This window comes from Acanthochromis polyacanthus, chromosome 19 (genome assembly GCF_021347895.1).
Source record: "Acanthochromis polyacanthus isolate Apoly-LR-REF ecotype Palm Island chromosome 19, KAUST_Apoly_ChrSc, whole genome shotgun sequence".
Classification (NCBI taxonomy): domain Eukaryota; kingdom Metazoa; phylum Chordata; class Actinopteri; family Pomacentridae; genus Acanthochromis; species Acanthochromis polyacanthus.
In genome coordinates this window covers 20,669,740-20,684,098 of record NC_067131.1, presented here as the reverse complement: position 1 = coordinate 20,684,098, position 14,359 = coordinate 20,669,740, and the positions used below count along the sequence as shown (strand labels likewise).

General features: G+C 40.4%; 1 protein-coding gene across 1 annotated transcript; it reads right to left on the bottom strand.

Annotated features, from left to right (window-relative positions):
• Positions 1-6,852: 6,852 nt before the first annotated feature.
• mrpl38 (mitochondrial ribosomal protein L38) lies at positions 6,853-14,141 on the bottom strand. The gene is made up of 9 exons (XM_022201483.2): positions 14,004-14,141; positions 11,210-11,398; positions 10,969-11,100; positions 10,677-10,879; positions 10,504-10,576; positions 10,320-10,365; positions 8,699-8,857; positions 7,243-7,379; positions 6,853-7,100 (listed from the first exon to the last, which is right to left on the bottom strand). The coding sequence occupies exons 1-9, from the start codon at positions 14,086-14,088 to the stop codon at positions 6,964-6,966; spliced, it is 1,161 nt and encodes a 386-aa protein (XP_022057175.1). The 5' UTR covers positions 14,089-14,141; the 3' UTR covers positions 6,853-6,963.
• Between the last annotated feature and the right edge of the window lie 218 nt (positions 14,142-14,359).

Below are 14,359 nucleotides of genomic sequence, written 5' to 3'. Positions count from 1 at the left end.
GAACAGGATGAGCACTGCAATAGCTCTACAAAATGACCTCCAGCAGACCACTGGTGTGAATGTCTCTGATCAAACAATCAGAAAGAGATTTAATGAGGGTGGTCTGAGGGCCCAGCGTCCTCTAGTGCTCGCTGACTGGCACCGTGGAGCTCGGCTGGCATTTGCCATAGAACACAGGAATTGGCAGGTCCACCACTGGTGCCCTGTGCTTTTCACAGATGAGAGCAGGTTCACCCTGAGCACATGTGACAGGCATGAAAGGGTCTGGAGAAGCCGTGGAGAACGTTATGCTGCCTGTAACATTGTTCAGCATGACTGGTTTGGTGGTGGGTCAGTGATGGTGTGGGGAGGCATATCCATGGAGGGACGCACAGACCTCTACAGGCTGGACAATGGCATTCTGACTGCCATTAGGTATCAGGATGAAATCCTTTGACCCATTGTCAGACCCTACATTGGTGCAGTGGTCCTGGATTCCTTCTGGTGCACGACAATGCCCAGTCTTATGTGGTAAGAGAACTCATGCAGTTCCTGGAAGATGAAGGAACTGATACCATTAGCTGGCCCCCATGCTCACCTGACCTGAATCCAATAGAACACCTTTGGAACATTATGTTTTGTTCCATCCAACACCATCAGGTTGCTCCTCAGACTGTCCAGAAGCTCAGCGATGCCCTGGTCCAGTTCTGGGAGGAGATACCCCAGGACACCATCTGTCGTCTCATTCAGAGCTTGTCCCGGCATCGTCAGTCATGCATACAAGCACATGGAGGCCATACAAACTACTAAATACCGTTTTGAGTTGCTGCCAAGGAATTTCAGCAAGATGGACTAGCCTGCCACATCAGTTTTTCACTTTGATTTTGGGTGTCTTGAATTTAGCCCTCCTGGGGGGGTTGATAATTTTCATTCCCATCAAACAATGTGGCACTTTTCATTCCTAACACATTATCCAGTCCATATCAATGCTAATATCCAGTTTGTTTTTCCCCCGTATTGAAATATGATGTATTTTCAAAGTGTTCCTTTAATTTTTTTGATCAGTGTATTAAGGCAGGAGATATTCTGCATTTTCCTCTTTACTGTTGCATGAGCACTCTCACTAGACTCATGTTCCAGGTGATCATTATATCATTAATATCCTGGCAGCAGCAGATGAAGTTCACCACCTACAACTTGGCATTTACCTTGAACTGTCAATGCTGTCTTGTTTATTATGTTTGAGGAAATGAAGATGAAATTGTCAGACGGGTAAAATCTTTGCAAAACAGATACCATGTGAAGTAGAATTTAGTTAATTTACCTTGAAGTTATGGAACAGTCATACAAATGAAGCCGACAGTTAATTTACATCAGCCCCATTTATGATAGAAAACTTGGTTGCATATGTAAACTGTAATAAAAACAGAAATCAAATACAATTTAAGAGTTTTATTCAAACTCGAGATAAAAGCAGGTACAGACATGAGGCAAGATTAACTCACATGGTTCTTAAACTTGGGCCTACTTTCCCTCATTGTGGCCATGGACACTGGAGTTAACGTGGCTTTCCAAGTCCAAATGTCTGGTTGTTCACTGAGTGGGTTGGGTCCTCCACGGCCGTCTGGTCGTTCACCAAGTGGGGACGGTTGTTGCAAGGGGGAACGCGTCCGCTGGCTGTCTGGTTGTGTGCATAGGTAAGATTCTGTTGTATCATCTTCACATGCCTTACTGATGCTTCAGCTTCCACTTAATTGGTGTCCAGTTGAACTGAAACAAAATTCCATTTACATTTGAAAAGTAAGACATTAAGACACAGCCACTGTAAGATTATGAGCAAAAAATCTCAAACCAATGCTTTCTTTTAGGCCCTGAAGCAACCAACCAAATGGATTGACTCAAGTGCAATTTATTTTTTCCCCTACATAATATCGAGCTCAAAATACATTTAGAAGATTTTTGTATGTGGGTGTAATATACTACTTTAGACAAAACAGCAGCAAGCCACACACTGATCAAGATACCTGGAAGTTTGGGATTTGATCCCAGGTCTGTCATGCTCATGTTGAGGTGTGAGTGAGTGAGTGAGTCTCACGTAGGAGCTCCAGCATTGCAATGCTCCATGGTAGCTATCATTGAGACATAAAACAGATTCTCTAATGTGCCTCAAATAGGTCTCACAGTCTGGTCTCATCTTGTTGCTCCTAAAGCATTTTGGGAGCAACAAGGGGAGACATAGGAACTATTTCTCATTCATGTCTCACTTATGTCTCAACTGTAGTCTCACTCAGGTCTCAAGTATGTCTCTCTTATGTGTCAAACTGATCTCATCTTGTTGCTCCTAAAATGCTTTAGGAGCAACAAGGTGAGAATCACATTGTTGTCTCCTTAAGACATGATTGAGCAGTAAAATTTTCCTCTGGGATGTATTGAATCCAGTCAGGCTCTTAAACTTGTGCAGATTTATTTTTATAAAACTTGATTTCGATGTATGTTTCATACCAAATATGATATTAGATGCATTCTTACATTAGACCCAAACCCCAAATTTAGCACAGAGAAAGAGCCATACATTTGGAAAAATGAGGAAAGATTCTTATATATCCCTCATCCTCAGACAACTGAAGAAGAAATAAAAGTTTTAACTCAGATGAAACTAAACTTAGAATAAGTAACAGGGCCTGCCCTCAAGAAACTGGGGGATAATAGACTGGGTGAAATGTCACTTGTCTACATACAACACGTTTCTGAGGGAAAATTGTGGCAAATCTGTAAATGCCCTCTAAAGTGACCATGGATTTAAACATTTGGAAGATCAGAATCACGATGTTTTGGTGGAAATTGCTACAATAGTGTGCAGTTGGTTTTCAGTTTTTTGGGCCATGTGTCAGGATTTGTCTTTGCACAGAACTAAAAGTCTGGTTCTGTCACTTCGTTCTGCTTCCGGTGGTGGAAGAAGTATTCAGGATCTTAATTAAATAGCGGTGCTAATACAGCAACAACAGAAAAAAAAATACTCCTCTACAAGTTAAAGTCATGTGGGAAAAATCCTACTTTTGTAAAATCGGGGAGGTATTGTCAGAAAATGTATTTAAGTTTTATGGCTGAAGTACTGGTTTGGTCCCTCTGTGAGATGCATTATCATTTCTGCCATCATTAGATTATTGATAATCAAGCATGAGTGTGTCAGCAGCATGTTACTGTTGTAGATGCTGCAGATGAAACTTATTTGAACTTCTCAGTTCTGTAAGTGGGCTGCACAGTGGAGTAGTGGCGTCAGCACTTTTGCCTTGCAGCAAGAAGATCCCTGGTTCAAATCCCGGGGTGGGCCTGGGATCTTTCTGCATGGAGTTTGCATGTTCTCCCTGTGCATGCATGGGTTTTCTCTGGGCACTCTGGCTTCCTCCCACAGTCCAAAAATATGCTGAGGTTAATTGGTGACTCTAAATTGCCCATAGGGGTGAATGCGAGTGTGATTGTTTGTCTGTATATGTAGCCCTGCGACAGACTGGCGACCTGTCCAGGGTGTCCCCTGCCTTTGCCCGAGTCAGCTGAGATAGGCTCCAGCACCCCCCGTGACCCTAATGAGGATAAAGCGGTGTACAGAGAATGGATGGATGGATGGTTCTGTAAGCAGGCTGCACAGTGGAGTAGTGGCGTCAGCACTTTCGCCTTGCAGCAAGAAGATCCTCAGTTCAAATTCCAGCCTGGGCCTGGGATCTTTCTGGATGGAGTTTGCATGTTTTCCCTGTACTCTGGTTTCCTCCCACAGTCCAAAAATATGCTAAGGTTAATTGGTTACTCTAAATTGTCTGTAGGTGTGAATATGAGTGTGATTGTTTGTCTATATATGTAGCCCTGCAACAGACTGGCGACCTGTCCATGGATGGATGGTTCTGTAAGCTTCAGAGATTGTAACTCAGCAGTGACATCAGCTGGTTTCAAAACTGTACAGCAGGCTTCCAGAAAAGGCCAAATCCACGATCCATCCATTCTCTATACACCGCTTTATCTTCACTAGGGTCGCGGGGGGTGCTGGAGCCTATCCCAGCTGACTCGGGCGAAGGCAGGGGACACCCTGGACAGGTTGCCAGTCCGTCGCAGGGCCACACATACAGACAATCTCACTTGCATTCACACCTACGGACAATTTAGTAACCAATTAACCTCAGCATATTTTTGGACTGTGGGAGGAAGCCGGAGTGCCCGGAGAAAAGCCACGCATGCACAGGCAGAACATGCAAACTCCATGCAGAAAGATCCCAGGCCCAGGCCGAGATTTGAACCAGGGATCTTCTTGCTGCAAGGCAAAAGTGCTAACCACTATTCAACCATGCAGCCCTCAAATCCACTCGTGCAGCTCAAAAAAAGTACAACATTGTGGGAAAAAATGTAATATTTTCCATCAGTTATTTAAGAAAGAGATAATCTAAAATAATCTGAACTTATTATACATAAAGTAAAATATTCCAAGCCTCTTTATTTTTTTGTAAATTGATGATTATGGCTAATAGTTCATGAACATCAGAAATGCAGTGCCTCAATATATTAGAATATCTTGTTTCAAGTTTGAGTAAATTGCCATTCAAACTGTACAAATGCAGTTTATCTCTCTGTTTAATTTAATACATGCAACCAAAACCATGGGGAAGACTCCTGACCTGAAAGTTGTCAGTAAGATGATAATCAACATCCTCCACAAGAAATTTAGGACACAGAAGGGCATTGCTGAAAGACTGGCTATTGACAGAGTGCTGTATCAAAGCAAATTTATGGAAAGTCAACTGGAAGGGAAAAGTGAAGTATCAAAAGGTGCACAAGCAACAGGGATGATTGCAGGATTAAAAGGATTGTCAAGAAATGTCGACTCAAGAAGTTGGGAAATCTTCATAACGGTGGACTAAGACCGGTGTCAGTGCCTCGAGCCACCAACTTCAAACTTCTTCTGAAAAGCTACAACCGTCACATTCTTCATATCAAGACACCAGACAATATCAGAAGATCTTACCTGAGTTGACGAGAAAAACAACTGAATTGTATCTCAGTGGTCCAAAGTTATCTCTTTCAAATGAAAGTAAATTTTGTCTTTGATTTAGAAATCAAGGTCCTACAGTCTGAAACAAGAATGGAGAGGAAAAGAATCCCAAGTGTTTGATGTCCTGTATGAAATTTCGTCATTGTGTGCTGATTTTTGGTGTCATGTCATCTCCTGGTGTTGGTCCACTGTGTTTTATCAAATCAAAGTCAACTAGTCTAACCAGGAGATTTTATACGACTGCATGCTTCCATCTCACAAGCTTTATGGAGATGCCAGTTTTCTTTTCTTCACAGGACTTAACATCCAACCACAGTGCCAAAACTAAAACCATATGGATTTCTGACCATGATTTTGATACCTTCTTAAAATAATGGCTTATGTTAATTTTTCAAAAAACACAAAAAACTGAACCACGCCAGACTGAGCATTGACTTAGGCCATTATAATACAGGAGTAGAATTGCATGATCTGTTCAACTGAGGATGTAGACAATTTTACCAGACTTGGCCAGCATCATGAGATGATTTACGCCAAAAAAAAAGTTGGAAAATGACTTGGGCAATTACTTTAGGAAGGTGACAATTATACTGTGCTTGATTGGACTGTCAGCTCCCCTGACATGAACCCCATAGATCCCCATATGAGGTATTGTCAAGGGGAAGTTTGGAAACACGTTAAAAAAAATACAGATGAGCTGAAGGCTGCTATTTAAGCAACCTGAGCTTCTACTAGACCTCCTCCGTGCCACCAGTAATTCATGGTAATGGAGCCCCAACCATCTATCCATCCATTATCTATACACCACTTAATCCTCATTAGGGTCTCAGAGGGGCTGGAGTCTATCCCAGCTGACTGAGGGTGAAGGCAGGGTACACCCTGGACAGGTCACCAGTCCATCACAGGGCTACATATAAAGACAAACAATCACACTTACATTCACATCTATGGACAATTTAGAGTTACCAATTAACCTCAGAATATTTCTGGACCGTGGGACAATGACAGAGAACCTGGAGAAAATCCACACATGCACAGGGAGAACATGCAAACTCCATGCAGAATGATCCCAGGCCAGGATATAAGCCGGCGATCTTCTAGCTTTAAGGAAACAGTGCAAACTACAAGCCTCTGTGCAACTAAGTATTGACAAAAAAATCTTACATCATTTCACTTTATATGTAATGAGTCTACAATACAGTCAATCATTGCTTTTGTGATAGAAAATGGCTAACTTTCTTATGATGTTCTAATATTCTGGGATGCTCTAATATTTTATATTCAGACGAGTTGGAGTACATCTGTCCATCCATTATCTATACACCGCTTTATCCTGCAGAGGGTCACTTTCCAACTGTTTGTCATAACTAGAAAAAACAAATAACTAATATTTTTTCTAGGCCTTCTGCAAATGTGTCCAAATGTTTATATGGACATCCAATACTCTGTGATTGTGAGAAAATGGCTAACAAAAGTCAGGAGTGTTACCCTCAAAGTCATATCTCAAAACCTGTTTTAAATACACACTGTGTATAAATACCATAACATTTTATAAATGTGGAATGCACTGTTCTGAAACTGAGAAAAAATGAACCTGTACCTGAAACAACAGGATGCTTTTCTTAAACTCTGCTAAAAATCGCAACCCCTGCCATCAGGTTTCTCAAATGACACATACTTTATTTTGGGTTTCTTTTCCCTGACAGTGACAATTAGATGTTCACTGGAAAAATTACTGCCTGATTATTAATAAAGCCCTTTAATGTCAGACTAATGAAAGAAACGTTGTTGTTAGTAAGTCCAATATAAAGTCCTTGGTAAACATAATATAAGCACACCACAGTTGAAAATGCTTTATTGTTACTATTAAAACATAAATATGATGAACATTATTTCACATATTCATGAATATGAATCTTGATGTCCTCTGCTGTGCATGTGTGTTACAATCAGTATATTCCATAGGTGTGTTCCTTCCCGTCTCTGTATCTGTCCAGGTAGCGTAGCGGCTGTCGATGGGGGTATTTGACTTGTGGAGGGTGGTACACCGGAGGTCTGACAAACTCAAACACTGGTTCTCTCATGTCTGCAAGGGAGAAAACGCAGACAGACATTAGTGTCAACAGACAGCAGCAACTGTCAAAAAAAAATATGGTCCTAACGTAAATCCATATTTCTGGCATGTCACAAATCCAAACTTGCACTGCCTGAGGATTAGCGTGACTCACTGAGCGTGTTGTGAAAGGTGTTCGTGACAGATTCATCCCACTGGCTCTGGAAGAAGGCCAAGCCAACTGGCGTCATGCTGTCCTGGTGTTTTCTATAGAAATCCATGGTTTTAAACGTGCGATCCACCAAGGAATGACTGTGGAGGAAAGACAACACAAGCTCAGCGTATCTGTTCCTCTAGCAATATAAACCAACATATGAGCTAATGCTGTGGCTCTCGTTTGTCCAGTACATATATAGTTTGAGTCAGAAGATGATCAGCTTTTCCATAAAGACTCTGGAGTCCACTAACTAATGCCATCATCAATTTTTTGATTCTCTTGTGGTCAGAACCCCTGCTGTGAACACAAATAACATCAGGAGCACCAGCTTAGGATTAGCTTTGTTGAAGTTTGGTGCTTATTCTGGGGTTTCTAAAGATTTAGAAGTACATTTTTTTTATGTGGACAATTTTGTAACACTTTCACATAGACCAGAGGTATATTTCTGTCTGTCTGACAGAAAAATACTGTGTATTTCCAGGACAGAAGGCTCATATTGCCAGAACTGACTGATCTATTGCATCACTTAATGGTTGGGTGACGTTGGGTCATAAAAAGGAAACTGGGAGAAGAGGATATATTTATTTATATTTTTACCACCTGAAAGTATTAGTGTTACACTTCCAGCACTGCTAGAAGTTAAAACTAGCTCTACCTCAACCATCAAACATCAGCAAAAATCCCTTACATCACTATTGCATCACTATTAATGATTTAATATGTCGTCACTGGCATAGTGTTCTGCCAAACAACTATTTTTATTCTTAGAAGTAATATTAATTGCATTTTAAATGCAGCGTACTGGCACTTAAGAATCAAGAAGCATTAGTGAGAGATAACTTGTATTACATATTTACACTCACCAGCAATCAGGTGGAGCTGCTCACTGAGCAACTGTCAAAGTTAATTTTAGTGTGCTAATATGCAAAACATTTACAGTAAAAGATGTAATATGAAAAACAGTTAACATTTGTGAAATTATACTTATTCTGGTGCTACTAATAATGATTATTTTTTTTACAACCAATTTCAAATGATTAAATATTATGCTAATAACATCTGACCAAATCAAAAATCAGTTCGCTTAGCTCAATCGGATATTTCCCACCAATTATAAACTGAATTTGTAATTACAACTCTGAAACACACTTTTCAACACGTTAGTCCATGTGTGCAGACATAAAGAAATCTAATAGCCACATTTTTTAAGATTTATGTTCAACGCCTTTAAAATTGTAATTCATAGAAGCTGTACTATTTTATAATGCTTTAGGTTCTTCTGTTTACGTGGTCAATTTATACATTGTAAGTAGCTAGTGAGAAATTAAGATGGATTGTGTGTTAAAACTAAAATCCATTCAGAGTTCGTCCTCTACATCTGCCTGACTAGATGTTGTACGAATGTGTCGCTCACCACAGCGATGGCCTGGCATCGTCCTGAAAATTGATGGGTCCGTCCTGCTTGAAGAGGATGTAAACGTAGCGGTGGAAGCCTGTTCCTCTGGCAGGGAAGGGAGGCAGGTAGTGGCAAAGCTCCTCTCCAGCCTGCACTACTCCACCTGGGATGTTTCCTCTGGAGAGACACAGGAAAGTCAGAGGGGAGTGACAGACTCCCACAATGAATTTTCCCTCATGATTGCACGATTGGTCTTCTTATGGTATTCACTGTACTGAGTTTCATTGCTTTATTTGGATGGGACAAACAAATTAATGAACATACAATCTCAGAAGCTTACATAAGGTTATAGTAAATACATAAATAAGCACAAGTGCTAATTTCCATCCGTTTTAGGAAAGGAAAGGTCTTGAGGTCATCCATTGTTTGGTAAATGGTGTCCATCTTAAAGTTTAACCTTCAATAAGTTATTTATTTGAGAAGTCATTCTTAAGACATGTGAGACAAATGAAAATGTGACTGACTGTGTTACTTATAGTGACTTTGGATTCTAGTACACCTTCACTGCAGTCTGTGGTGAGATTACATCCTTTAATGTAGGTGCTTAAGAACATATTAGTGCCTCAAAAATACACTTCGAATAACATTAATGATCCTCTTCAGACATGATGTACAATATCCAAATATATTAAATCTTAATTTGTCTGATATTTTATAATTTTCTTTGTCATACGTGACAGTGGCAGTACATTTTTTTGGGTGTTGGATCAGTAAAGTTTTTCACCTGGGAAGATTCTAACAGACATTTTTTGTAATGTTTCCATTTTATAAACAGCAGTAGTTCACATTAGTAAACCGTTTCACTGCTGGCCACAAGATGTCTCCCCTTCCACTGAAAGCTAAGTTTAAGATCACTGGAGACTTGCTTCAGTTACATTTTGTACCACAACTTGCCATGTGACAACTCCTGCTTGTTAAAATGTGCTAAACACAGATTGCAAATACATCATACTGCACTATAAGACTCAAACAGTCAGATGAAGAGACAGTAAGCACATTTTCAGTAGAAGGGGACTAAGTTTTACTGAAAATCAATTTACTTCGAGAAATTACCAAAATAAATTGATAGCAACTATAACTACCGCAACCAAGGAACATGAAAAAGTTATGTGATGATCACTGCTGATCTGTCTGTCTGCCTGTTAGCAACATTACTCAAAAACGGACTCATGGATAACAATGAAATTTTCAAGGAAGGTCAGAAATGACACAAGGACCAACTGATTAGATTTTGGTAGCGATGCAGCTTATGATCTGGATCCACGGATTTGTTAAACATTTCTGTGTCACTGTGAGATAGAGGCACAGTGTCACTGTAACTATGACAACAAGTGAATGCTACATCAGCTGTCTACTGACGATCACCTGGTTGCAATTCTACTACTAAAAATCAACAGCTGCAGGCCACAAAGCCACTGAGCAGCCTTGGCAGAGTACTGTGCTTTCTGAGTGCTTTTCTTGTTTATGTTTTTCGTGAGTATTTCGGGTCAGTTGAATTATTTAATTGCACTGTTTAACTTCTCTGAGAACTCAACATGCATAGCTTTTATGCTGACTGAACCAGGCTAAAAGTACTCACACTAACCAGTGGACGTATTCTGCCTCATTATCCAGAAGATGCTCATCTGAAAAAGATGACACACCATTTATTTAGAAGATGTGTAAATGCAGAGAATCCATTAGTTATTTGTGTTGATTCAACTGTGAGAGGCAGTCAAGACATTATCATAGTCTAGTGACATGGCACTAAGGCTGATGCTGACCTGGACAGGTGAGCAGGAGGGTCCACAGGGAGCCCTCCTCTGCACTGAAGCTGATCTGAGGGGCAGATGCTACCTAGAGACAGAAGCAACCAGAAAACAAAGAATTCAGTCAAAGAAGATTTTTGAAGGTGGGGTGAGGCCAAGAACGCACTTCTTCTATTCCTTCAACGTACTTCAGTCGGTGTCAGCTGATTCCCGTAATACACTTGACTACTGTTCTCCTGGCTGTGGCAGATGCAGAGTGTGACTTGAGGTTGAAAATAAGCCATGGGGAAGAGATCCCTGAATACCCCATAATGCTCAGCTAGCCTCTTGACATGACGGGGACGTTCGTCGTTCTCCCAGGTTTCCTGCACTCGATCCACAGAGATCTTAACTGGAGGGGATAAAAAGAGAAACGTCATGACCACAGAAACTGAATCATCTTAAAGAAACTCAAGTATGCTTTACATTCAATGAGCTTACAAGTGCGCAGACGAAAAGCCTTCTCCAGCTCAGCGTTCTTCTTCTTGTCCTTCAACATCTGTCTCCTCTCCCTCACTTCTTTGATTCTGTGGGATCGGACATATGGCAGTCCAATGTCCACTTTCTCAGCACCTACAAACACAACAAAGCTCCTTGAAGCCGTGAACTTGCAGAAATTTTACCTGCCATAAGATAAAATCCCCTTTGCCACAACCCTGCAAACCCCTTTTTAATTTCTCACCATGCTCTGGATCAGCATTGTCCATGTAGCCCTTGTAAGTCTTCCACCACACAGGTTTGTTCTTAGCCTCCTCGGCTTGTTTGAAGTAATGAGTGTAGCTACCATACTTCTTTAATGACTCCAGGCTCTTTGTGTCAATGTCCTCATTTGGCATTGGACCCAACGGACGAACCCTTCTGCAGAGGAATGCTTGCAGTGGGGAGAACAAAAGCAAAAAAGTAAGTTTATCATGTCTGTTTCATCCAACAATGAAACATAATCTTAGAGATAGCAGCTGAATTCAGGCTATGTCATTCCTTTATTTAACACATATTCACTGAGTAATATGTGTGACATTGATGGTTAGCATTTCATAATTTGACCTGTTTATATACATTCTCAATTTCAGCTAGACATTTATGTTTGTATCTTCACCTTTTGGTTAGATTTAGTCATTATTCACTATTTGCTGTTAGTTCAAACTTGACATATATTGCCATCATCAACCCTCTCAGTGTCAGCAAAAATGGGCTCACTAAAAGACATCCTCTGCAAAACTCCTGTCTGAATTCAAAATAAATGTGGTAGACGGAGCTAGACATGTGCATTCTGTCAATGTCAGCTTAGACCCAAACTATTCATCCCCATTATTTCCAAATATTGTCTTATCCTGAACTTTTTTGACCCATGGGTTTCTCCGTCTTGCCATCTCTTTGGTCTTCAGTTCCCTCCACAGATTTTCAATGGATTCAGGTCTGAATTCTGGCTGGGCTGCTTCAACACATTCACATTGTTTCCTGTTAACCATTTCTTGACCACTTTGTCTGTATATTTCAGATCCAATGCTGCCAAAAGATGAGTTTTATCTACAGACTGCATGATGTTCTCCTCTACATTCCTAGTATATGAGCTGAAGTAATGATAAAGTATTGATGGACTGTTGTTCCTCTTTACTTAGCTGATTAGTTCTTGCCATACTATGGAATACAACAGTTGTGAAATAGGGCTATCCGCTGTGTACTAAGCCTGCCTCTGCATAACACAACTGATGCCATTAAACCATTAAGAAGGCAAATATTTCCACAAACTGACTCTCATTACAGGGGACGATCTCATGAAGCTGACAGAGAATGCCAAGAGTGTACAAAGCTGTCATCAAAGCAAAAGGGGGCTACTTTAAAGAATCTAAAATATAAAACATATTCTGGTATAGCACTTTTTTCTTCACTAAATAACTCCATATGTGTTCTTTCATAGTTTTAATGTCTTCAGTATTAATCTACAATGTAGAAAATAAGTAAAAACAATTGAATGAGAAGGCATGTCCAAACTTTTGACTGGTAGTGTACTTCTGTCCAAACAACTCTATTTTTGTCTCATCCAACCACACAATCGATGACCAACAGCGGCATGGCTCAGTGGGTAGAGTGGCTGTCTTGTAACTGGAAGGTTGCCAGTTCGATCCTCGGCCTGTCGTGCTCATACCGAGGTGTCTCTGAGCAAGACACCAAACCCCTAATTGCTCCTGATGGGTTGTGGTTAGCACCTTGCATGGCAGCTTCTGCCATCAGTGTGATGTATCATGTAAAGTGCTTTGGATAAAAGCGCTATATAAATACAACCATTTACCAAAAGCTTTCTTCTATATTAGATGGCCTTTTGTGTGTCTGAGCTGGAGAAGATGAGTGCTTCTTGATCCGCATTTAAAGTGAACAGCCTTGTTTAGTGTCTGCTGGATTTTTCTACCATAGCCTGTACCATTCTTACCAGTGCAGGGGTCACTTTATGAGAATTTCTCGCAGTGTAAAACTCCTTGTACTTTTTGATTATGCTTTGCACTAGCACTTTAAAACACTTGGATATGACTTCAGTGCCTTTTAAATCTTGCGAGCAGCAACTCTGTCTTAATTCTAGACCGTATTAACCAGGTATCTAGAATGTTTGATTAGACATCTACTGCAGTAGCGTTTTTCAATGCGCTGTGTCACAGAATGATAATGAAGCTTGCATTGTCTCCCAAAAATGCAACAATTCCAATGAGTATGAATAATGTAGGACAGGGGTGTCAAACGTAAGGCTCATGGGCCAAACCCAGGCCGCCAGAGGGTCCAATCGGCCCGCGGGATGACTTTGCAAAGTGTAAAAATTACAGAGGTGAAAATGAATCTGTAGTGTGAAAAGACACTGAACATGATAACGTCAGTCAGCAGCTTCAGTATGACAGAGTTTGCTTTGGTGGAACCCTATTGTTGATGCCCTGCCACAACTTCTATGCATCTTTCTAATGTAGAAACTCCCGACATTTATAATGGAGGGAGACAAATTAATCTTTTCCTTAGTTCTCACTTTAGTTTGTGTGGTGTCAGTTCAAGTGGTCAGATGTGGACATGAATGTAATTTAAAATGATTTCTATATCTTGTCAAGTTGTAAAATGCTAGGTTGTTCAGTTCCAGATATCTCAGACATTTCATTTTGGTTGATAGCTATGACTGGTATTTATATTGTAATTGACAAATTTGTGGTATTTTCTAAGATTCACAAGCGTCATGGTACTTGTGTCCAAACTTATGGCCATGGCTGTAAATGCACTTAAAATCATGAACTGGCATAGCTATGAACGATCGGGGGTTTAGTTATGTAAAAGTGTAAACAAGTCTGTGACACTGGCCTACGGAGTTCGGTGATGTTTGCCTCCACAGAGGACAGCATGTATCCGAACTAAAACAGTCTGACATGGTACCGTACTTGCTACAAGACCCAGAATGAAAATTTTAAAGCTAAGTATGTTAATACGTATCAATATTGTAACAATACCTGTAGTGACAAATGTCCTCACAATATTGACCCCTAAATCTGTCCCATTTCGGAAGGCAGCAGAGAATACCATGCGCAGCGCCATCTTGGAAAGAGCACGTCCTACTTTTTCTAGAAGATACGGTGGCCGAGAGGAGAAAAGCGAAATGCGCCTTTTATAATTGCTTGTGTTCCGGAAATCGAAATGATAGTCAGACAACACGTGTAAAATCACACAAAAGTGTGAATTTAAATACACTACTATACAATAAAAGTACGATAAAATAATATAAGCTGTAAATGAAGTAAAAAAGCAATGCAATAACAATGTAATGTACAGAAATCTGGATTTTTATAAATAGCAATTCATTCTTTTA